At 42.1% G+C, this 26,430-nt stretch overlaps 1 protein-coding gene across 31 annotated transcripts in view; it reads left to right on the top strand.

The window, feature by feature from the left end:
• LOC144595845 (poly(rC)-binding protein 3) overlaps nt 1-26,430 on the top strand; it is a 139,369-nt gene that overhangs the window by 104,533 nt on the left and 8,406 nt on the right. For 14 of the 31 annotated variants that reach the window (XM_078403611.1, XM_078403614.1, XM_078403613.1 and 11 more), the window contains 3 exons: nt 1,884-2,052; nt 12,937-12,989; nt 18,426-18,595. In XM_078403611.1, coding sequence (XP_078259737.1) covers nt 1,884-2,052; nt 12,937-12,989; nt 18,426-18,595 — 392 coding nt within the window. Of the gene's footprint in view, nt 1-1,883; nt 2,053-2,445; nt 2,525-12,936; nt 12,990-18,425; nt 18,600-26,430 lie in introns of those variants that run through there. The other 17 variants (XM_078403622.1, XM_078403629.1, XM_078403624.1 and 14 more) reach the window with 8 other exon arrangements.

The following is a 26,430-nucleotide window of genomic DNA, read 5'->3' on the forward strand; positions in this document are numbered from 1 at the left end:
TGGATGACCTTGCATATATCACTGATCAGACCTGATCTTTTGCTTATTTTCAATTTGGCAAAATGTAATTTTAGTTAACAGACTCGTGTTAAATTTTGCAAGTCATGACAAGTTACTTTCTCAAAAAATTAACTTGGCTTTATTGATCTTGTAGCTGTTTAGAATTGTCTTCTGTGTAATCAGAAATGCCATTGAAAGGCATTCTCTGAAATCACATCATAATTACTAACATTTTGCCAACTGCACTTGCACATTATAAACATACATTACCAGCAGCAGAGTGCATTATATCTGTATTTGAGCCCAGTGAGAATTGTTTTTCTACATCTTGGGTTGAAATGTTGCATCTTTATGCACTTGGCATTTGTGGCACAGGAACAGATTCTTGGTTCTCTGTTGCTCCAGCTGTGTGAAGAACTGTTGGAATATTTCAAAAACAATAAAATTCTTAGAATTCAAAATGTAGCTTTTGCTGATATTAAATAGAATACATAAATGCAAAACCTCAAGGTTTTGTGGGTTTAATGTTTATATGATTTCTTCATTTTCTCTCAAAGATATCTCAGTCCACAACCTTAACATAATATAATAAATAGATCTGAAATAGGCTATTTGATCCTATGTCATTGAATAATATCTTGGTTGTTTTCCAAATATATCCACATATCCACAGCTTCCCTATATTCTGTTATCTATTCATTTTCTTATTTAAAAATCAATCTAGTGAATATGCGCAGTGACTAAACCCCCACAGTCCCATTATATAGAGAATGCGAAAGATTCACTACACATGGACAAAGACATTTCTTCTCATTGCTATTCCAATTGACTAGCCTGTTATCTTGAGACTCTGTCACCCTCATTCTGGTCATCCCATTCAAGGTCATCTCTACATCCACCCTGTCAAGCTGCATGTAACAAAACAAAAATATTTCAATGAGATCATCTCTCATTCTTCTTATCTTTAGCATCAGAATAGTGAAGCATCATTTAAAGAATGGAAATCAAACTGTACATGTCCTTCAAATGTTCACACCTGTGCTATAGCCATATTTTGTATGTTTCATGCAGGGGCAGTAAGAATTTTTACCACTCTTGCGAATTTGTGAGAAAAGGGAATATATATGTCTGTGGGGAGTTTATATTTTTCTCAAAAAAGTAAATATCTGGTAAATTCCAAGGTGCTGATATTGATAGGAAATTCAAATGTTAAATTGATACCATTTTTCAGATTTCCTTTGATAATCTAAGCTAATTAGAATTATAGCTGTTAATGTTATTTTATCAAACCCCCTATATCTTCCTACCAGCCAAATCTTGCCATATATACTTGTGTCAGATGTCTTCAGAATTGAGGCATAGAAAAGCACTAAACCACTCAGGCAATTGATATTGCAAAATCCAGTAGCCACCTAAACCTATTATTCTTTAACAAATGCTTCAGAAAAATTACAGAAGCTGCAAGATCTGTTACTGGATGGTCAGTGTCAGTTGATATATCTCAATGTGGAACCCATTCCTTTCTCTTGTGGTTCTTGGTAGCAATGTGACTTGGCTACCAACACTATTGTGTTTGTTGAGGAGTGGCTGTGGGGTACGCATTAACAAGCCTAGCCTTCTAATTAGATTCTGATTGCGATGTAAAATAAAGGTATCCTTAAGGTTAAAATTACTCCAAGCCTTATGGGTTTGATTTGCACTGCTGCCTAAAATACAATTTCTGCCACAATATAACAACAGTTGTTTGATGCCAACAGTGTTAGAGCTCTAATCTTCCACCCACACTTGCAATGGGTTTCTTCAATTTCTCAGTCACACGGCAAGGCAGGGGTCTCATGCTATGGGAGCATTTCAACTCTGACACTGGCCATCTTGCTCCACAGGATGCGTGCCTCTTGTCGGCTGACTATAAATCGGCGTTGGCATCAACATTGTGGAGAAGTCCGCAGCTTGCTCACCCATCCTCCCAGCTGAAGGAATCTGCATGGAGACCAGAGTCCTTGAGAGAAAAAATGGAATTTAAAAACTGTAATGAAGATTCAGGAAGCTGGGGTACGTTTGAGTCCCAAAAGAGGCTACATCTCTCGTCTCTTGTCGCGTAGGTCTCAGATGGGCAACATCTATTTGCCAATATCTATTTCCAGAGAGAGCTAAGCAACTCTTTTTGCTGGCTCTCCGGGCTGAGACCAAATCTTTCCTTCTCTTGAATGCTACAGGCTTACGAGTTTTTCTGATCCTTTTTAATATGGGGAGACATTAAGGAAAGATAAGACCCCATGCACAGAAAATATAATTTTGAAGAAAAAGTATCCTTATTTTCCATCAAATTGAGTGTTTGCCATGTTACAGCATGGTTCATTGACTGACTTTTTTTTTGTTTCTAAGAGTAGTGTTTGTGTTATTGTTAAGTAATCAGTTAGTTCTAATTTCCCCTCCTACCCTCAGCAGTTGACCAAGCTTCATCAGTTGGCTATGCAGCATACCCCCTTTACTCCCCTTGGGCAGACCACCCCTGGTTTCCCTGGTACGTACCCACAGTGCCCTATTCAGCTCCTTTTCTTGGCACCTCTGTTTTTCTCTTTTGTCTCTATTGTTTCTGTTTATAAATGTGGAATGGATATATGCTCATTGCTTCAGGATTTAATCTAAAGTTAATTAACGTTTGTAAAGCAAAATTAATTTTTCGCATTCTTCTGTTTTTAACCTGCTTTTGACTGAATGGAGGTGAATGAGTAGTTTGGATGTGGATCAGTTTATCATGGTATTTGTGGAGTTATTAATCCAGCAGCAACTCTGTTCTTCACATCTATACAGTAAATTTTAATTAAAATAATTGTTATGTATTAAGTTGCAGAAACTGTAAAGACTTTTGTTGCTTAAACAAGTAATTTAAAAGGAAGAAAATGCTGCTTCTGCGGAGGGCTTAATTTTTGAATATACAAACAAAAATGAATGGCCATTGTAGATGTACGTGTGACCTGATGGTAATTTATCATCCAAAGCAACGGCAGTTGTTTCCAATGATTTTCACAAAGGTCTTTTTAAATTCTGACTGCTTGATCTGTCTTAAAAATGGGAAAACTAGGTACTAGAATGCCAAACTGAGTCGGTCTCGCTGAGTGGGGCAATCCCAAAGTAGCAACGGGTTTTGTCACAACAAAAAGATATCATGATTTATTTTAATTTACTTTGACAATTCCCCATAATTAGATTCTTACAGTGCCCTCCATAATGTTTGGGGCAAAGACCCATCATTTATTTATTTGCCTCTGTACTCCACAATTTGAGATTTGTAATAGAAAAAAATCACGTGGTTAAAGTGCACATTGTCAGATTTTAATAAAGGCCATTTTTATACATTTTGGTTTCACCATGTAGAAATTACAGCAGTGTTTATACATAGTCCCCCCATTTCAAGGCAACATAATGTTTGGGACACAGCAATGTCATGTAAATCAAAGTAGTCCTGTTTAGTATTTTGTTGCATATCCTTTGCATGCAATGACTGCTTGAAGTCTGCAATTCATGGACATCACCAGTTGCTGGGTGTCTTCTCTGATGATGCTCTGCCAGGCCTGCCATCTTTAGCTTCTGCTTGTTTTGGGGTCTAGTCCCCTACTGTTTTCTTTTTTTTTATTTTTTTTATTTAAATTTTATAATTGATTACAATGCATATAACAACAACAGTAAACCCCATCCCTCCCCTTCCCTACATAATCATGAAAACAAACAAACAAAAACAAACAAATAAATAAATAAAAATACATTTTAAAAAAACATAACTACAATGTAACAAAAAAAAACAAAAGCACAAAAACATGAGGCAAGGTAATTTTCACAAGTCAAATATTTCAGTATTTTCACTGCTGGATTCAAAGAAGGTACAAAAGCATGTGGCATTGAGGGGATAGTTTTACTTGTCCTTAATATGCTGCAGCACTGGGTTCCATATGTTGAAGAACTTTTGAGGGTTGCCAGACAATTCATATCTCAACCTCTCTACGTGTAATATGCCCATTAATTCTCTTAACCAAGTCTCAAACTGAGGAGCAGAGTCTGATTTCCATAGTTTCAAAATACATCTGTTGGCAATTACCATACCATAAACCAAGATTGTGCGAGCATTATGGTCTAGCTTCTCAAGCGTTGTGGAATACCCGAATAGAGCAGTTTCAGGGTCCGGAGTTAAAGTGACGTTTAAAACAGTGGAGTACCATTGAAATAAAAGACACCAAAAGTTGTGAAGTTTTGGACAAGTCCAAAAGTGGTGAGCGAGTGTACCCTCAGCGGTCTTGCATCTATTACACAAAGGTGAGCGATCAGGAAAGATTTTATGCAGCTTAACCTTAGAGTAGTGTAATCTGTGTATAACCTTGAATTGAATCAGTTGTAGCCTAGAATTAATAGAACAGGATTTTATACTTTTCAGTACTTCCTTCCAGACATCGTCATCAATTTCAATGTTAAGGTCTTCTTCCCAGGTTTGTTTTATTTTTAAAGTAGATTTATCTAGTTTGTTTAAAAAGATACCTACAAACGATGAGATTAGGTTCTTTGCTTCCGGGGGACCCAGCAAAATTTTGGACAACAAGTCGTCTTCGGGCAGGGACTCAAAAAGCGAATTGTTTTGTCGAACATAATTTCTCAGCTGTAAGTACCTGAAGAATTGAGTTTTGGGCAATGAGAACTTGGATTGTAGCTGATCAAATGATGCAAAGTGTCTATTTATGTAAAGATCTTTTATTGTAACTATCCCTTTACAGCTCCATTCTTTGAATGCTGTGTCTGTAAATGATGGGGGGGAAAGCGTGGTTATGCCAGATTGGGGCGTGCATTGACGTATTCGGAAGCTCACAAGCTTTCCTAATTTGGTGCCATATTCTCTGAGCATTGGACAGAGTGAAGTGATCCTCTCTAAGAGAGGTGAGAGATCTGGGTAATGAAAAAAGGAGAGCAGGGAGAGAAGTTTTTGGGGTTAAGCTTTTTTCAATCGCCAGCCAAGGTGGCAGGTCATATCCAACTCCCCGTTCATATGCATACTGCCAGTATACCATGACTCTAACATTGGCCGCCCAATAGTAATATAAAAAGCACGGTAACCCCAGTCCCCCATGTTCCCTCGTTTTTTGAAGATAAGCTTTTGAGATCCTGTGTGCTTTATATCCCCAAATAAATGGCATAATGATAGAATCGATTAACTTAAAGTAGGATTTGGGGATAAAAACAGGAACATTCTGAAATAAATACAGAAATCTCGGCAGGGAGACCATCTTTACTGCGTTCACGCAGCCAATCAAGGAAATAGGCAACGTTCTCCATTTCTCTATGTTCTCCTTTAGCTTGTTCAACCTTTCGGTAAAGTTAATTTTAAAAAGGGTCTTGGGGTTTTTAGATATTTTAATGCCCAGATATTTTATACTATCCGGATTTGTTTTAAACTGCATGTTGGCTAAGAATACAGGGTCTAATTCTGCTGTTATCGATATAAGTTCACTCTTCTGCCAGTTTATAGTGTAACCTGAGACCTCGCCAAAGGAATTAATAAGCTGGAATAGGTAAGGAACAGAATGTTCAGGGTCAGATAAAAAGATGGCAATATCATCCGCATAAAGCGAAATCTTATGTTCCACCCCACCCAGTATTATCGGTTTTATAAGCGCATGCCCTCTTATGCCGATTGCCAGCGGCTCAATGGCTAACGCAAAGAGGAGCGGCGAGAGGGGGCAGCCTTGTCGCGTACCCCTCTGAAGGGCAAAAGGGGGTGACCTATCCTGGTTTGTGAGTATGGAAGCGGTGGGATGAGCATATATAAGACGTACCCAGGAAATAAAAGAGGCTCCAAGACCAAACTCTTCCAGCACTCTGAGTAAATATCCCCACTCAACCTGATCGAAAGCTTTTTCTGCGTCTAAACACAGAATGGCTTGTTTGGAAGAACTATCGAATTTGTGATACATAATGTTCATTACTCTTCTAACATTAAAGAAAGAGAACCTATTGGGGATGAACCCGGTCTGATCCGTATGGATAATGGATTCTATACACTTATTTAGTCTAGTCGCCATTATTTTAGTAAAAATCTTGAAATCCAAATTAAGCATAGAAATTGGTCGGTATGAGGAGGGATTGGTTTCATCCCTGTCTTGTTTCAATAAGAGAGAAATATTAGCATTGTACATTGACGGTGGGAGCTTTTTCAACTCGATTGAGTGGGAGAGCATCCTGTGCAGAATCGGAGTTACCTGGTCAGCAAACTTCTTATAAAATTCGACTCCAAAACCGTCTGGCCCTGGGCTCTTGCCGTTTTGCAAAGACCTAATTGCATCCTTGATTTCTACAGAGGAGAGTTCTGAGTTTAAGGCCTCACAAGAGGCACTATCTAATTTTGGTATGTCCAACTTTTTTAACCATGCATTGATATCACCGTTAGCTTTGGATTTATACAGCTCTTGATAATACTCCTCAAAGCGTTCATTTATTAATTTTGGATCGGTTAAAGCAACACCCTTGCCTGATTTTATTATATGTATGGCCCTACTTGCTTGTTGCCCTCTAAGCTGACGGGCTAACAATGTATGCGGTTTGTCCCCTAATTCAAAATATCGCTGTTTCAGTCGCAGTAGCTGGTCACTGACTTGATTTGTTAGAATCGTGTTATACTCATATTTAAGACTGAGCATATTTTGCAGCGTTTGGGGGTTGTTTGTGCTCCGATACAACGTCTCCATTGGAGAAAGCTCCGAATCAATTTCTTGTAGACGTCTCTCTCTGGATTTCTTTAAAGACACTTCATACGAAATAATATGACCCCTCATAACTGCCTTGAAAGCTTCCCACAAGGTGGAGTCCGAGACATCAGAAGTGTCATTGGTCTCCAAATATTCTGTAATTTTTTCAGACATGTATTTACAGAAAGTTCCATCATTAAGCAAGGAAAGGCGTAGTCGCCATTTAGCACATCGTTTAGACAGCTTAAAGTCAAAGATAATTGAGGTTGGAGCGTGATCTGAGATCAAAATGTTATGATATTTGGTATTTATTACATTAGGTATGAGTTTCGAGTCTAATAAAAAATAATCGATACGAGAGTATGAATTGTGCATTTTAGAAAAAAAAGAGTATTCTCTGTCTGTGGGATGCTGTATCCTCCAAATGTCAACTAAATTGGTGAAGGAGATGAGATTTTTCAAAACCGTGGATGCATTCGAAGGGCTACACATTTTATTTGATGACCTATCCAGGTGCCAGTCAAGGATTGTGTTATGGTCCCCTGCAACAATCACATTCGTATTAGAAAGGTCAGGTAGCTTATCAAAGATTTTGCGAAAGAAAGCTGCATCATCAATATTCGGACCATAAATGTTAAGCAGTGTTACATGAACAGAGTAAAGGTACCCAGTTACTATGAGAAATCGACCATTCGGGTCACTTACTGTAGAAATATGTCTGAAATCTATGTTTTTCTTAACCATAATTGCCACCCCGCGGGCTTTGCTAGAAAATGTGGATTGAAATATCTGATCTGCCCATCTGCAGCGCAACTGTCTCTGCCCCAATGTTCTAATGTGAGTTTCTTGGAGGAACACAAGGTCGGCAGATAAAGACCTAAGATGTGAAAACACCTTAGCTCGTTTAATTGGGTGGCCCATGCCGCGGACATTCCAGCTCACCATGGTAACCCTCCCACGCACATCATCATCCCCAGGTACCATCAGAAGGTGTAAATTGTATTACATAAGCAGCGACATAATAATTTGCCTCAAACAAAAAAACAGGAAGACCACCAACACAAAAACACACACAAAACTCGGACTTTCCCTCCCCCCATCCCCACTCTCCCAAACAAAGTGAGAGAAAATATCCTAACATACTGTAAACGGGGGTTACTTCAACTATCTAGCCTGTTAAGCCCAAAGGCTAGCTAAAGGCTAAATTGTGAAACCGCTAGCTAGTTAACTACAAATTCAGTCGGCATCCCCTCCGATGAACAAACAAAATTACAGATCTGTTCAACAAAAAAAACGTTTCCCTTTGAAAAATTAGCAGGAACCCATCCTGTAAAATCATCCTATTCCTGAAACGAATTAAGCACATTAAACAAAGTTAAAGTTAAATCTATTGAGTCCAACGTCTACCTTTCGTGTGAATGACCATGTCCATGGCTCAGAGTTAACTCGTTCGCATGTTAGCCGACGCCCGCCGTCCACTCCGGGCCAGCGGCTTAAACATGGATAGACATGGGAGAGTCAGTGCACTTGGACAAAAGCTTGTATCCTCAGGATTTAAGCTTACTCGACAAGAGGGTGACCATGCCCCCACGTTGAGATTGGCTGAAACAGCTGGTCTGGAGACCAGCTAGTCAGTGTTAGACTGTTAGCCGACATTAGCCCACCGTTGTCACCGGGCTGGGCGGCAGGTTATCCGCGAATAGTTTGGCCTCCTCCGGGGTGCTAAATATCGACGTGTCGATACCCTGGGTAACCCGGAGGCGAGCAGGGTAGATATATCCGGTTCGCAGGCCTGCCTCTTTGAGCTTCTTCCTCGTGACCTCGAAAAGACGACGTTGTTTCATTATCTCTGCCGGGAGATCAGGAAAAATGTGAATTTGCTTCCCATTGTAGTTCAGCGGGTATTGTTGTTGTGACAGTCGCATTATCCGCTCTTTCTGATGGCCGCTGTGGATCTTAACTATCATGACTCTGGGGCGCGCGAGATCGTTAGCCGGTTGTCCTCCCAGCCTATACGCCCTATCAACTTCTATGGGCATCGAGAAATGTTCTGCCCCCAACAAGTCCCGAATAAAGTTACCAATGAACTCCATGGGGCGGCCGCCTTCAATCTTTTCTGGTAGTCCGACCACTTTTATGTTCTGGCGTCTGGAGCGCACCTCCAGATCAATAACTTTATCCTGGAGGGCCTTGTTAGCATATTCTAGCCGTAGCCACTGCTGCTCCAACTGAATTAGTCGAGTGTCATGGTCACTGCTCGCATCTTCTACCATAGATATCCGTGCTCCATGTTCAGTCAGAGTGGCTTGGGTAACTTGGAGGGACACCTCCAGGGTATTAAATCGGTCATCCATCTTCTTGCTCATTTCATTTATAGCTGTAAGAATGATGGCTGTTTCAGGAGTTCCTTCTGCCGATAGTGTGATTAGCTCCGGCTCTCCACCACTAGGCCGCTCCTCATCCAGTGACGATGCTGGGTTTTCATTAAATTTCCTGACGGCTGGCTGCTTTCTGGACGACTTCTGCGTTGTCATTTTATGTCGGTCTGTTATTACAGCAGTAGACACAACTTAAAGTGGGAGTTGTACTATAAATAGTCTTTTATTCCTTAATCTCGATTTATCGGAGGGGAGCTCTAGCAAAACACGTCTATTACATCATATGCACACTAGCGCCCCCCCCTCCCCCTTCAGTTTTCTCTTCAGCATATGAAGGGCATGCTCAATTGGGCTCAGATCAGGTGATTGACTTGGCCACTTAAGAATTGACCATTTTTTAGCTTTGAAAAACTCCTCTGTTGCTTTAGCAGTATGTTTGGGATCATTGTTTTGCTGTAGAATGAACTGCCGGCCAATGAGTTTTGAGGCATTTGTTTGAGCTTGAGCATATAGGATGTGTCTATACACTTCAGAATTCATTATGCTACTACCATCAGCAGTTGTATCATCTATGAAGATAAGTGAGCCAGTACCTTCAGCAGCCATATATGCCCAGGCCATAACACTCCCACCACCATGTTTCACAGGTGAGGTGGTATGCTTTGGGCAGATCCTTCTCTCGTCCATACTTTGCTCTTGCCATCACTCTGATGCAAGTTAATCTTCGTCTCAACTGTCCACAAGACCTTTTTCCAGAACTGTGGTTGCTCTTTTAAGTACTTCTTGGTAAACTGTAACCTGGCCATTTTATTTTTGCGGCTAACCAGTGGTTTGCATCTTGCAGTGTAGTCTCTGTATTTCTGTTCATGAAGTCTTCTGCGGACAGTGGTCATTGACAAATCCACACCTGACTCCTGAAGAGTGTTTCTGATCTGTTGGACAGATGTTTGGGGATTTTTCTTTATTATAGATAGAATTCTTCTGTCATCAGCTGTGGAGGTCTTCCTTGGCCTGCCAATCCCTTTGCGATTAGTAAGCTCACCAGTGCTCTCTTTCTTCTTAGTGATGTTCCAAACAGTTGAATTTGATAAGCCTAAGGTTTGGCTGATGTCTCGAACAGTTTTATTCTTGTTTTTCAGTCTTATAATGGCTTCTTTGACTTTCATTGGCACAACTTTGGTCCACATGTTGATAAACAGCAATAAAAGTTTCCAAAGGTGATGGAAAGACTGGAGGAAAGACTAGGTGCTGAGAACTCTCTTATTACCTGCATTAAGGAATAGTCTTTCCAGGTGAGACAGAGGTTCACCTGCACCTCCTCCAACCTCATCTATTGCATCCGCTGCTCTAGATGTCAACGTCTTTACATTGGCGAAACCAAACGCAGGCTCGGCGATCATTTCGCTCAACACCTTCGCTCAGTCCGCCTTAACCAAACTGATCTCCCGGTGGCTGAGCACTTCAACTCCCCCTCCCACTCCCACTCCCACTCCAAGTCAGACCTTTCTGTCATGGGCCTCCTCTAGTGCCATAGTGAGGCCCACCGGAAATTGGAGGAATAGCACGTCATATTTTGCCTGGGCAGCTTGCAGCCCAGCGGTATGAACATTGACTTCTCCAACTTTAGATAGTTCCTCTGAATCTCTCTTCCGCTCTCCCTTCCCAGTCCTCCCTCTATCTTCCTGTCTCCACCTATATCCTTCCTTTGTCCCGCCCCCCTGACATCAGTCTGAAGAAGGGTCTCGACCCGAAACGTCACCCATTACTTCTCTCCTGAGATGCTGCCTGACCTGCTGAGTTACAAAAAGCATTTTGTGAATAAATACCTGCATAAAGGATGCATTTAAACACACCTGAGAAGTTACAAACACCTGTGAAGCCATGTGTCCCAAACATTATGGTGCCCTGAAATGGGGGGACGATGTATAAACACAGCTGTAATTTCTACATGGTGAAACCAAAATGTTTAAAAATATCCTTTAATAAAATCTGACAATGTGCACTTTAACCGCATGTGATTTTTTCCAGTACAAATCTCAAATTGTGGAGTACAGAGGCAAATAAATAACTGATGGGTCTTTGTCCCAAACATTATGGCGGTATGTTCAATTTGAAGCTTTAGCAAGGATCTTGCATTCAATAGCCAAGTCACAGCAAATGCAGTCAACATTCAAGAAGATTGCAATGACTTTTCCATTATGAGTTATTATCAATCTAAAGGGATCACTGATATATCAAAGCAACTGGCGTTGAGATAATTACATCACTGAAATCAAAGAAAGATGGTGAAATCTCTTTTTATCATTTTGGGCATTTTATAGATGCTAATTAAAAAATTGAAAGTGCATGTAGTCATGTGAAAGTAGTGTTTTCTAAATGTTTTAAAATCCTTAAAAATATATATTTAAAATTTTTAATTGTGATTAGTCTCCCAAATCCACAGTAATAATGCCCAAGTATTTTGTTACAATCTTCTAGCAATAATTCTGCAGTTTCTCGAGATGTTTTCTATGGAAATGAGTTGATAAATATGAATATTTGGCAATTCAATTTGTTTCTCTTGGTCGCAGCAGAGAAGGTAGCAAAACAATGCAGAAGCATTGAATCAGTGACAACAGCTGTGATCAGCTTTGGGTCAGTGGTGTTAATTTTAATACAGCTGCCTTCCCTGTGACACAAGCATTATGGTTGGTCATATATAATTCAAATGTGTTTATTGGTCCTGGGGAGCCTCAATCTGGAATTAATGTAAGCAAATCTGCGCCTCCATTTGGAAGGTAAATTATACTTTCTAGACAGCGATGAGAACAGAAAATACTGGAAACGCTCAACAGGTCAGACAGTAACTGTTACGAGAGAAACAGTTAATGTTTCAAATTGATTGTTTCAGCGGACTTCAGATTTCTGTTTGTAATATTTTACTTTCCCCTGTAGCCAAAGGGCAAAAAATAATAATGGAGACTGCAACAACAACATTCATTTTGGAATGGGCTTGTGTTAGGGATGGAAAAGTCTAGCGTTTTGGTCTCAATGTACTTTTAATTGATGGATTTATTTTTTTTGTAACGAGACAAATCACATATTGGTGTGTTTTTATTGGTAAAATGTGTGGATTGGTTTCCAATGCAGTGCATTTAACTTCATTGCTTTGATGGTACTGAAGCACTTACACTTTTACTTTCAATTCTTAGCAAGGACATTTCAGAAATATTTTGGAATAGAAGAGAGCTGCATCTATGAAAGAAGGAAAGATAACCAATCTTGCATTTGAAAGCCTTTATGTGCAGTCTTGAGGAGCATCAATTGTCAAGCTGCTTTGTTATACTGCCTTCTCCCGCCCTATGATCTCACTCTGGAAGTGCAAGTGTCACAATGCCCATCTAAAATAAAAAGGCATTTATAAATTATACCAAATTTCAAATGGACAAAGTCATGGCCAGCTTAGACCATATGCACACTAAGATTTGAGTTTGTGTTAAAATTCTCTTGCTTGTATTTTTTTAGCAAAAAGACACAAAGAAATTAACTTACGCAAGATGTACAAAGTACGGCCAATAATTGAACTAAAAAAACGTCTGCATGTACAGTTGAGATAACCATGTCATACTGAGAAAGCGTAACTAAAATTTATGGATTTGAAAATACTTCTGTGAAAATCATGAAATACGAATTTTGTTTACAACTAGGGAGAAAACTGGTCAATGATCAATCTGACAATGTGTGTGATAAAGAACACATCTGGCTGTGTAGATTTAGTTCATATATAGTGGAGATGAGAAGATTGTATTGTTGATATTTCACATCCTAACCACTTCCTTGTATTTTCATAGGTGTGGATGCCAATTCCCCAGCCAGTACTCATGAACTCGCCATTCCCAATGATGTAAGTGACTTCCATTGGGAAAGGCACGAGTCTGAAACTCCTTGAATATCTTGTTGATGTCAGCTGTAATGACTCTAGGAACTGCTGGTTTCACTCTGATCCTGTCCCAAAATGCATTCATTCCAAACCTGTTCAGTGACTGAAGACTTGCAAATACTGCTCTTCTGATATGACAGGATGACCCATGAGGTTTTTGTTGGTGATTTATGCCCTCTGGTCAAACCATCTAAAATTAAGCTAAATGGGAAGAGGAAGTAACCCCAAATATTCAATATTTAGTTGTAGATTACAACTTTTGCTTTGCTTGGATATATTTTTAAATGAGTCATTTAACGCTTTTTTTAAAAGATGGTGAATTCCAAACCCATGCAACTCCTAGGGTGATTTTTATTTTGTCATTGATACTCTTTTTCTTTCCACCAATTAACATAATCTGTGACCCCTAATTATCGACCTCAGTGCCACAGGAAGTAACCTTTCCTATTTATCCTCTCGACGTCTTTGAATTGTGCACGTCAAATCTTTTCTCACTTCCCTTCTAAAGAAAACATTTTAATCTTTTCTTGTTGCAACTATAATTCTCCAGCCCTGGCAAAATGCTAAAATGTCCTGTGTACCCCCTCTCCAGTGCTTATTCACAGTACCCAAGCTATAACCTAACTGGTTTGCATGGATTTAGCATAACATTTCTGGTTGTGCTTTTTGTATTGACGATAATCCTGTTTGCTTCCGTCAGAGATCTCTGAACTTGTAGATCAAGATATCTCAATTTTTTTATACTTACTATTTGTATTTTTTTATATAAAGATGTGGTATTGTCAGAATTACTGAGCTGCTAAATGGAACATCTCCAGTTTAATATTTAACAATCCTTTTGCCTGTTGACATGTACATATGGTACATTACTAGTATTCAATCAGTTAAAATAACTGTTTTTCACTACTTTAATAGTCTCTGTTTTCTTACCCCATATTTCTGTTACACGTTGGAAACTCTATCTGATTGCACTGCTACTCCCCCAGGAAGATGGTGGACAGGTCTTGTCTTAAAGAGTAACCAAGTCGGTCCATATTGCACTCGGGATGGTCACATTTCTTTCCACATTGAATAACGTCCTTTTGATTCCACTTGCTATCTTCAAATAAATTGGAACGTACAGTCGTTGGCTATGGCCACCCTTGTATGGAATATACAGAACATTCTTCTTTTCTAAACAATTTGATACCCTCTATTTCCATTATGTTGATGACTGCATTGCTGCTCTCAACTGAGCTTGAAAGGGTTATTCATTTTGTTTTCAATTTCCACCCTTACTTTCCTGTGGTCTGAATGCAGTTTTACTTTCTCGACGATTTTAATTCTGTTTGTGGAGAGAAATTACCAATCAATATCCACTTTAATTCCTCTGATTTTCAGAACTACCTTACCGACACATCCTTCCAGCTTGCTTCCTATGAACTCTATGCCATCTGTGTACTTTCTCTAAGACTGGAACTCTGCCTTGAGACTGTCCCTAGTAATATCAATGTTTCAGATATGTTTTTCTTTCTTCCCAGTCTAGAATTTTTTTCAATGGAGAATTCCCCTTTCATTGTTGTTGAGAGCCCTTGACTGTGTTCATTCCTCCCAGTATTCTAGTCTTTGTCCCTCAACTTCCACTCAAGCGGCATCTCCTGTCAAGATACCAACACACCATTTCTATCAGCTTGACCAAGATGACACCAGCAAATGCGTCTACAGTACCCATCCCCTTTCATCATTATGATAGCTCCTTCCATGATGCCTTGGTCCATTTGTCAGTCTATGCCCTCTTTTCTGTCTACAAGTACAGATCAGTAACAGCCCCTTGTATCTCTGTTCTATCCTTTTTAAGGTTTAGTCTGTCAAAGGAGTTAAATGTACCACTTTTAATTTTGTATCCACAGTTCATAGTATGGTAGTCTTGAACTTTGTGTATCTTAATTGTGCATTTGTTTCTTCCATATTCATTGCTGTGTTTTGATTATGTCCTTGCTAGCTTTAAATATCACCCTTTACGCCATGTTCCATTACAGTCCTTTTGCTTTGCTCAATCATCCTCTTGTCACTTATTTTGTTCTATTTACTGGGCCGAGATGAAACTTCCTTCTCCACTCCATTACTTCTGCTTGCTAAATACTTGTTACTTCTCCAACTTTATTCAGATCTGATAAAGTTATCAGCCTGAAACATTTCAACTCTGTGTTCTCTCCATAATTGCTTTATGATCTGCCAAACATTTTGAGCATTTTCTGTTGTTCCACTTGTTCTGGCTAACTTTTCATGGCTAATTCTTCAGTTTAACATGAACAATCACTGGCATTTTATTTAATCTATAGGATTTTTAATCCAGTCTTCCATTCAATTTAAAGGGGGGGAAGGGGAGATTTGGTGTTCCAAGAAAGGTATGCTCCAATACATTAAATCCATTAGAACCTAAAATGTTTTAACCCTGAAATTATAGTTCAGTTCACACAAATACAGCCAGGCCATGTTTATCAGTTGATTATCTTGAGAGAACTATACTGCATTTATTTGGTTTGAATTATTATTTGTAAACTTTGACAAGATTCAGTAGTGTTTACAGAAATGATACACATCTAATCTATGCAGTATATTTTTACATACCTGTACATAAAACTCCATATTATGTATAATTTACAGCAGGGTCATTTGGCTTACACATCATTGCTGATGTTCATGAACGACTGTTACCTTCTACTTGATTTAATTTCACACTATGTACTATCTAGTTTCGTGCACCGATGGTTCTGCTCTTTGGTGTTCCATAGCCATTCCACCACTTGAGTAAGGATGTTCCTGAAGTATATTTAATATTAAAACCATTATGAATTGTACTTCCATTATCCCCACAGTATATAATGTGCAATGAAATTGGCTTGATTTTAAATTTGGGTTTACAATTTTAAAAAAAAATTAACATATGATTTCGGCACCACAACTTTCTTGCATGTGCAAAATTCTGTTTAACTGACAGCTTTTGATTTTCAAATAGTTAGGACTGCTACGCACTGTTGCAGAATCAAAAACTGTTCATTGAGTTTTGGTTACTATTCAGGTGTTTAAATGCCTCAAGGCAGTTCTCACATTGAACAGGTGTATTGAACTGTTGAACTGGCTGCTTCGACTGTAGATTTAACCAAACTGCACAGTTCAAGGCAACTGTGCCTATTTTAGATTCTACCACATTTGGCTTTGCCATTTTAATAGTCATCCAATACCTATGTATTTAAATGTAATGATTAACAAGTGCTTTAAATCATCTGGGGATGTGAACGTGAGAATCTTAGCCTTTGGTCACTGCCTGAGGAATAGAAGATAAATTATAAAGCAAAAGGAAAGTGAATGAATGACATAGTACAGAGATAATATGCTGGTATTCATAGTGGAGGATATCTTAGGTTTTTCAATAATGTCAGTATGGTGCCTTTGTAGTTGTGCAGATGGAAATTTCAAATTACAAAGACATATTAACAGATTAATTGGTCAAAAGTGTGGCAAATGGATATTAGATTGCCCACTGGGAATATAAGAATTATAGCATAGAGGACGTAGACAAATTCTAAAAATAATAGGGATCCAGAGTGATTAGCATTGAAAGTCATGCACATTTTACAATAAATAGGGTAAATGGTCAATCTGACCATTGTCCTTCGGGCCTTGGCGGGAGTGTAGCATAAATTTACCAGAATGAAACGATGTTTAAAAACCAAAAAATGTGCGGATGCTGGAAAGCTAAAATAAAACAAAATGGTAGTCAGTATTTAGCAGGACGTGCTCCTTCTATTGGAACAGTTAATGTTTCAGCTAGAAGACAGTGTTACCAATATCTACTTTTATCTTGTTGGGATGGTTCCCTTGAAATAGAAGGTTACAGTGTGATTTGATCAAAATTGTTAAGGTGTTAACGGAAGTGGTAGGGTAGATATGTACAGCACATATTTCTGCTGGTTTGGCTGGGGATCATGGTCTGCAAATTGAAGATAGACGTATCAGGAATTAAACTTCAGCATTTCCACCCAGAAAGGTGGCAACGCTTGGAACACTTGCAAAAATTATGTGAGTTTATGTTAGTTGATTCAGACATGTTAACAAGAGAAACCATCAGATTTGATGTAGCATGTTAGAGACCATTCACAATCTAATTTAATGGCAAACCAAATGTTGCAGTCAAAAATTCTTTTTTTAAATATTCCTTTTTCCAATTTTCTCAGATTAAACTGTCTGGCTTTTCATCATCCCCTTCCCTTCAATATGCACACTAATACAGTAAACCCTTGTTGTTACGCACCTCTCCACAACGGATTTTGGTTATAGTGGACGGAGTGTCCCCACAGTAATTGGACACCACTGTCTCTGAGACACAGACTGCTAGTTACACTGCGGAGGTAATTAAAATTGACAAACAGTTGCAGCGATCAACACGTGCAATGATGAAGGACACAACATGCTGGAGTAATTCGGCAGCTAGTCTGCAGTGGATGGATGGATGACGTTTTGGGTCAAGATCTACTGCTGGATTGCCCTACACACCTGACTGCCATGAGGCCAAGACATACAGTGGCGCCAGAAGATGCAGCGCCAATGTTCACTGCCTCCCTGGTCCCTCTGAGGCCAGCACCATCAAAGCTGCTTCCAACCCGTACCACCCCAGCCGCTTCCAGACCAGTCGTACCGATCTTCACTGCCATGGTGGGCTGCCAATGCCACCTCCATCCCACACTGCCTCCCCAGCTGCTTCCAGGCCGGACCTACTGCCACCACCGCCGGCCCACACAGCCTCCTCATCCGCTTCCAGACCACACCTGCCACCGCCAACCCCGACCTGCACTCCGACAGCCCGCCAACCATGACCAGGGACTCTCTTCTCCCCTGGCAGCAAGCCGAGGCTGTCAACTTGCATGGATTCTAGGCCCAGTTCCAAACTGAGAGTCTGAAGAAGGGTCTCGACCCGAAACATCACCTATCTATGTTCTCCAGAGATGCTACCTAACTTGCTGAATTACTGCAGTACTTTGTGTCCTTTTGGGTATTAATTAGTATCTGCAATTCTTTGTTTCTCAATTACTTGGCAACCCCTTACTCGGTTATAGTGGACTAATGGCAAAAATGGACATCATTTCCCCCCCCCCCCCCCCCCCCAATTCTGGAATAACTATCATTTGGGTTAAAATCAGCCTAGTTGAAGCACTGAAAGCAAAATATAGACATGTATTCAAGTAAACACACAACAGGCACATGAGATACATTATCAAGTAGAGGTATGGCTAATTGGATCTGTTGGAATGTATTTGCTTCTGTGTGTCCACATTCTAGAAGCTTCAACAGCCGGAGTTCTTCATTGCATAATTCAAATTGGTTATTTAAAATTTTTTTTTTCCCCAATTTTGTTTCCAGTTGATAGGGTGTATAATCGGCAGACAAGGCAGCAAAATCAATGAGATCAGACAGATGTCTGGGGCGCAGATTAAAATAGCTAATGCAGCAGAAGGCTCAACGGAACGCCAGATAACAATTACCGGATCCCCTGCCAACATAAGCCTTGCACAGTACCTCATTAATGCAAGGTAAGAGAATTTAGCCAAGTAGTCATGTGGGGGATGAGCAGACAATCATTCTAGTTTGTTAGTCATACTAATACCATGAAAATAGTTAGAAAATCATAAAGGAACTTATTACTTGGTTAGGGAGCAAAAACATTTTAATTGAAGTTTTGCATTAGCAATGCACAGAAAATATTCAGTGTGATTCTCAATGGGCCAACTTTTTCTTGTCCGCTTTACTTCTCTAATTTCCTTGTGTCCCTGACATGCCCCAGTTAAATTGGTTGTATCTTTTTTGGCTTTCTTGGAGGATAAGGGGCGTGTAGGTGAGGGGCAATAAAACACTACAGATAGAAAGAGTCACAATGATTTGTTTTTGAACTCACAAAGTTCCAGAATTGCTTAATTGTTCCGTTGACATTCGCATGCAGCACATCATGTATATGGAATAGAAATTGATTTCAGTTACAAAGGTATCGGGCAAGTGATTTTACATGAGCTTGATGTTATTTAATACTTAGAGTGTAGATTTACAGTCCTGTGGCATTGTACATTTATCAGGAGCACTAGTAACAACAACAGGTTAATGCAAATTACCACTCACAAACATAAGCATCTTTAACTTTAGGCCGAGGAGCTTGTTTCCATGCTGCATGACACTGACTCTTGAGGATAATGTAGATTCCCAAGAGTATGGCCATGCAGCTCACCTTAATAGTTAGAAAATTGGCCTTCACATTAGATTAGTGGAACCTTGAACTGTAACTTGGGCATTTCCCATCCAATAACAGTTGCATAAACAGAAAATAATTGGTTCATCGTAGATCGGAAGCTGATACCATACACCTACAAATGCCGCACAGTGAAGCATCTTAGACCTTGCACCAAAGAGCCAGAGATGTTCAACACAATTTTCCAATATGACAAAATTTACAGAAACTTTTGGAAATACTCAACTGCTGTATGTGGAGAGAGAAACAGAGTTAATGTTTCAGGTCACAATTGCCCAAATAGCAGCTATCCTGTCTGCTGTTCTTTATTCTCCACAATTTATCTTTCAGTATTTGGAAGCCTTTTCTCTCCAAGAACAAGTATTTCGTCCCCGTGGTCTTATTGACTATCTATTTCGCCGATGTGGTCATTAAAAAACATCCTTCAGTTTGCTTTGACGTCTGATTTGAAATACTTTATTTTAATGAACCCTTTCATTATTTTCATTTGTTTTAGTGGCTGGTTATACTGTTTACATTGTGTTTTGAGACTGAACAATGTTCCCAATTTCTGTCCTGAATACACTACTTAATCTGTTATCTTTTCCATTCTTAAATGGACATGGCCCTTCTCTCAAAAGTAAACATAGATGGGAGTCCACCATAGAATCCAGGTCACGGCCTGAACTCTATCCTTTGTGACAACCACACACTGGTTTAAGAGGTTCGTCATTCTTATTCGGTTTGCGCATGAAAAGGGCCTTTTGTAAAAGTTAATAGAAGAGCTGCTTCTTCCTAGAGGATCCCTACTCCAGTGCAAGCTAGTGCTTTTTGCTAGTGTATGGTTGATTCTTGCGGGGTATTTAGCAAGCTAAAAATAAACCCCTTAATGATTGCGCCAAGCCAGCCAAAACCAGAACCAGAAAAACTTTTTCAGTCAGAGAGTTGTAAATCTGTGGAATTCACTGCCTCGGAAGGCAGTGGAGGCCAAGTCTCTGAGTGCATTCAAGAGAGAGCTAGATACAGCTCTTAAGGATAGCGGAGTCAGGGGGTATGGGGAGAAGGCAGGAACGGGGTACTGATTGAGAATAATCAGCCATGATCACATTGAATGGTGGTGCTGGCTTGAAGGGCCGAATGGCCTACTCCTGCACCTATTGTTTATAACATCTCTATCAGCTAAATACACAAAGTGCGGGAGCAATTCAGTGGGTCAAGCAGCATCTCTGGAGAACATAGATAGGTATTGTTTCAGGTTAGGACACTTCTTCAAACTGATTATAGGGAGGGGGGGAGGAGAGAGTTGGAAAAGAGGTAGTGGTGGAACAAATCCTAGCGAGTGATAGGTGGATACAGGTGGGGGTTGATTGGCAGAGATTTGGACAGACCAGAGATGAAAAGACAAAGTGTGAGACAAGGACATAAGGATAGAGAATGTGTGAAGTGTAAAGACAGGTAGGAATATTGGTAGAATGGGATGGGGGGGGGCAAGGGAAAGGGAGAATTAGGTGCACATCAGATGGGGCATAGGGAAGAGGGAGTGGATTGGGGAAGAGGAAGTGCTTATAGGTTAGTTACTTAAAATTGTACTGTTCATTAGTAAGCTCTCCAAGTGGAATATGAAGTGCCGTTCCTCCATTAAAGCAGCAGGCCTTGGCCTAAGCTTAGATTCGGCAACAGTTTAGCCTTGCGCTCAGTCCACTAAGGACTGCTGGATCTTCTGGTTGCTAACCATTTTAACTCCTCTTCCAATTCCCATATTAACTTTACTGCCTTGGGCCATTTCCATTGCCAGAATGAGCCCACACCCAAACTGGAGCAGCAGCGCCTCATATTCCGCTAGGGTAGAATATTATGAACATGGAACTCTCCAATTTCAACTGAACTACGTACACAAACTCTCCTCGCCCACCCCATCCATCTATATTCATTTCATGCCTCTTCTATCCTTGTGTCATTGTCTCACTTTCTATCCTTTTATCTCTGGCCTTTGTCCAACCACCTGTTAATCCCCCCCCCCACCTGTATCCACTTATCACTTGCCAGCCTTTGTCCCGACCCCCTCTCTTCCAGCTTTCTCCCCCTACTGCAATCAGTCTGAAGAACGGTTCCAACCCGAATGTCATCTATCCATGTTATCCAGAGATGCTGCATGACCCGCTGAGTTACTCCAGTGCTTGTTTTTTTAAAAAATAAACCAGCATCTGCAGTTCCATGTGTCTACATATCCTTCCTTCTCTCCAGAGATGCTGCCTGTCCCGCTGAGTTACTCCAGCATTTTGTGTCTACCAACTAGATGCTTGTACAGAAACCCATAAATCTTAATCACATGGGATCCAAGGAGAGATAGCTAAATGGATAGAAAATTTGCTTCATGGAAGGAAGCAGAGAGTGATTGTGGAAGGTTGCTTCTCAGACTGGTGGCCTGTCACTAGTGGTGTGCCTCATGGTTTGGTGCAGGACCCTTTAATGTTTGTCATCTACATCAATGATTTGGATGAGAACATACATGGCAAGATTAGCAAGTTTGTTGATATAGATATATATAATATATATATATATTCCTTTATTTGTCCCACACCGGGGAAATTTACAGTGTTACAGCAGCAAAGTGGATAGTAAGAGATCATCTATCCATCCATCCATCCCTCAGATCTTGTGTGTGTATATATATGTGTATGTATCTATATATGTATGTGTGATTTTGCCAAAAGGGTAAACCATAGCGCTACAGTTTTTGCGCCACCTTCATTACCACTCTCGCGGCGACTGTTTATAACAAATTTTATTTAAATTGGTCGTATATTTTTTAAGTTACAGACATTTGAAAGTTTAAAAAACTCATTTCTACACACATTTTTTCAAAGTGCTGTGCGTATGATGTCACCATAGGGCACGCACGGCCTCTCTCTTCACTAGCACAAACAAGATGGACGCCGTTAGCGGAGCCGCCCGCCCGCAATCGGGCTCCCCTCTCCTCTCTCCCCTCACTTCCCTCCTCTCTCCCCTCGCTTCTCTCTCCCCTCTCTCCCTCTCCCTTCTCCACTCTCCCCCACAACCGCCGCGAATAATCCAAGCTCGGCAAGGCCACAGCCGCCAACGCACTGCCCGTCTCGAGCAGTCCGGCGCTCCCTCCTCCCCGCACGCTCGGTAAGTGGCTTTCGCTGCCAACGGCTCCATAGAGGGGAGTGGGCATGGGGGGGCGACTGGGTGGAGGGGAGAATGGGGGTAGGAGGGGAGTGAGAGTGGGGCTGGTGGGGAAAGGGGGGGTGGGGGAGAGTAAGAGTGGGGGGAGGGGGTAGGAGGAGGAGAGAGTGGGGGTTGGAGGGAGAGTGGGATTGGGGAGGGGGACAGCGGGGGGGAGGGGGGTTGGTGGTGGGGGGAAGAGAGAGTGGGGGAAAGGGGGTGGGGAGAGTGAGAGTGGCAGTGAGGGAGGTGAGAATGGGGGGGTGGGGGGAGGAAAGTGGGGAAAAGGAATGGGCCCAGGGCCCACTTTGTCTAGTATATCTATATATATATATATTCTACTACTAAAACTCAGATCTTGTGCGTATATATATATATATATATCTGTATCTAATGTATTTCTGTCATTTTGCCAAAACGGTAAACCGTAGCGCCACAATTTTAGCGCCACCTTAATCACCACTGTCCTGGTTTAAAACAAGTTTTATTTAAATTGGTCTTATATTTTTTAAGTTAGAGAGGTTTTAAAGTTAAAACATTTCATTTCTGACCGATTTCTTGAAGGTCTCCAGCGTCAAAATGGGACTCGTGCGATTGTGAGAGATGAGCTCGCACGACCCCCTCCCCCCGGTACAATTCATGCACATATATATATAAATATATTTGTATGTATGTATGTATATCTCTTTGAGAGACATGTGGACCTGCAGCCAAAACGGTAAACCATAGCGCCACAATTTTAGCGCCACCTTAATCACCACTGTCCTGGCGACTGTTTATAACAAGTTTTATATAATTGGTCGTATATTTTTTAAGTTAGAGACATTTTAAAGTTTAAAACTCTAATTTCGAAATACATTTTTATCTACTACTAAAACTCAGATCTTGTGTGTGTATATATATATATATATATATATATATTTGAATGCATGTCTAAAAATGTGAACCCACAGCTAAAACGGTAAACCATAGCGCCACAATTTTAGTGCCACCTTAATCACCACTCTCCTGCCGACTGTTCAAAACAAATTTTATTTAAATTGGTCTTATATTTTTTAAGTTAGATTTTAAAGATTAAAACTTTCATTTCTAAACACATTTTTCAAAGTGCTGTGCGTCTGACGTCACCATAGGGCACGCACGGCCTCTCTCTTCACTCGCACAAACAAGATGGACGCCGTTAGCGGAGCCGTCTGCCCGCAATCAGGGGCTCCCTTCTCCTTTCTCCCCTTGCTTCTCTCCTTTCTCCCCTCGCTTCTCTCCTCTCTCCCCTCACTTCTCTCCCCTCACTTCTATCCCCTCACTTCTCTCCCCTCACTTCTCTCCCCACTCTCCTCTCCACTCTCCTCTCCACTCTCCTCTCCACTCTCCTCTCCACTCTCCTCTCCACTCTCCTCTCTCCCCTCTCCACTCTCCCAGACCCGCCGCCACCGGCCTCGAGTAGTCCCACCTCCGCTGCCCGCCTCTCGAGTAGTCCCAGCTCCGCTGCTGGCCCCAAACGGCGCTCCCTCCTCCTCCAACCCTGCACGCTCGGTAAGTGCCTTTCGCCGACAACGGCTCCACGGAGGGAAGTGAGTGGGTGGAGGGAAGGGCGGGGTTAGGAGGAGGAGAGAGTGGGGAAGGTGGGGGGTGGGGGTGGAGAGAGGGGGGGTGGAGGAGAGTGAGAGTGGGACTGGGGGAGGAGAGGGTGGGGGGAAAGGGGGAGGTGGGGAAAGGGGGGCGGGAGAGAGAGTGGGGAGGAGAGAGTGGGGGGATGGGGGGGATGGGAGGAAAGAGGGGGTGGGAGGGAGAGGGACTGGGGGGGTGGGGGGGAAGAGAGAGTGGGGGTGGGGGGGACAGTGGGGGTCAGGGAAGAGGGGAGAGTGGGGGAAGGGAGTTGGGGTGGGAGGGAAAGGAGACAGGGTGGGTGGGGGGAAGGGGACTGAGGGTGGGGGGAGGGAGAAGAGAGGGTGGGGGGAGGGGGAGGGAGGAGAGAGGGGGAGAGTGGGGAAGGGGTGGAGGGGAGGAGGAGAGAGTGGGGGTGGGAGGGAGAGGGACTGGGTAGGGGGACAGCAGGGGGGGTGGAAGAGGACAGCAGGGTGGGTGGTGGGGGGAAGAGAGTGGGGTGGGGGAGAAGGGGACAGTGGGGGTCAGGGGAGAGTTGGGGGAAGGGAGTGGGGGTGGGAGGGAAGAGGGTGGGTGGGGGGAGGGGGACAGTGAGAGTGGAGGAGGGGGAGGGTGGAGGTGGGGGCAGGGGGAGGGAGGAGAGGGGGTGTGGGGGGACGGGGGTGGTGGTGGGGGAAGAGAGAGTGTGAGGGGGGGAGAGAATGGAGGTGGGGGGAGGGAAGGGGGACAGTGAGATTGGGGTGGGGAGGAGAGAGTGGGGGAGGAGCGGGAGGGTGGGGTGGGGAAGAGTGGGGCTGGGGAGGAGGGAATAGTGGGGGACAGTGGGGGTGGGGAGGAGGGAAGATTGGGGAGGGAGGAGAGGGGTGCGGGTGGGGAATAGGGGTGGGGAGGGGGAATGGGGCTGGAGGCAGGGCTGGGGGGGTGGGGGCAGGGGAGGGGCAAGTGGAGGCGCATAGGGGGGATAGAGTGGGTCAGTGGGGGGGAGGAGGGGGGGATAAGGGGGATTGAGTGAGGGGGTTGAGGGTGCTACACCAATACAGGAGAGGCTTTGGGTCCAGGGCTCCTCAGTCACACCCTCTCCCCTTCCCTGTGCACTTGGTCTAGCTATAAATAAAAGTAAAAGTAAAGACAAGGATAAATTGTCATCATTTTACTGTGTATTCCTTAACTGTTACTGTTGACTCGTCTGCTGGGAGCAGTGCTGGTTGTGCAGTCCCACAGCAGCGGGAAGGAAGGACCTCCTATATCTCTCCTTCACGCACTTGGGGTGAAGGAGTCTGTCACTGAAGGAGCTACTCAGTGCAGTGTCAGTGCCTTGATGATACAAAAGGTGGTGGTTTTGCAGATTGTGAAGACGGTTGTGAAAAATTGCAGCTGGATCTTGATCGATTGGCCAGGTGGGCTGAGGAATGGTTGATGGAATTTAATACAGAGAAATATGAGGCGGTGCATTTTGGGAAGTCTAACATGGGCAGGACCTACACAGTGAATGGTCGGGCTCAGGGGAGTGTTGTAGACCAGAGGAATCTAGGAGTGCAGGTGGTATGGTTCCTTTAAGGTCTAGTCACAGGTAGATAAGGTGGTCAAAAGGGCTTGGTACATTGGCCTTCATCAATCAGTATTGAGTATAGAAGTTGGGAGGTCATGTTGCAGTTGTACAAGACGTTGGTGAGACCGCATTTAGAGTATTGTGTTCAGTTCTCAGCACCATGTTATAGGAAAGATGTCAAGCTGGAAAGGGTACAGAGACGATTTACAAGGATGTTGTCAGGACTAGAGGGTCTGAGCTATAGGGAGAGGTTGAGTAGGCTGAGACTCTATTCCCTGGAGCGCAGGAGGACGAGGGGTGATATTATAGTTTATAAAATCATGAGGGGAATAGATCGGCTGGTTGGGGTAGTTGAGGCTGGGACTATCCCAACTTATAATAAACAGACAGGTACATGGAAGGGACAGGTTTGGAGGGATATGGACCAAGCGCAAGCAGGTGGGACTAGTGTAGCTGGGACATGTTAGCCAATGTGGGCAAGTTGGGCCAAGGGGCCTGTTTCCACATTATATCACTCTGTGACTCTGAATTTTATGTGTGCATTGATCTTCAGACAAGTTATAGCATTCTTGATCTTTCACGGAATCCATTCAGCTATCCATAATGTACTTTTCTACCAGTAACTTAAACTGTTGTGAATGACAATCAACTGTGCAGATGATCAAAGGAGCTGCAGTTTTGTAAAAAATGCCCATTAAAAAGTATTTTGGTTCAGTTTACTTCATACCTATGTGGTCATTTGCAATTGTATATTACTTATTTCATGCTTGGATCTTTTCAGATACAACCAATATATTCTGTACTTTCAC

The sequence above is a fragment of the Rhinoraja longicauda genome, chromosome 8 (assembly GCF_053455715.1).
Source record: "Rhinoraja longicauda isolate Sanriku21f chromosome 8, sRhiLon1.1, whole genome shotgun sequence".
Lineage (NCBI taxonomy): Eukaryota > Metazoa > Chordata > Chondrichthyes > Rajiformes > Arhynchobatidae > Rhinoraja > Rhinoraja longicauda.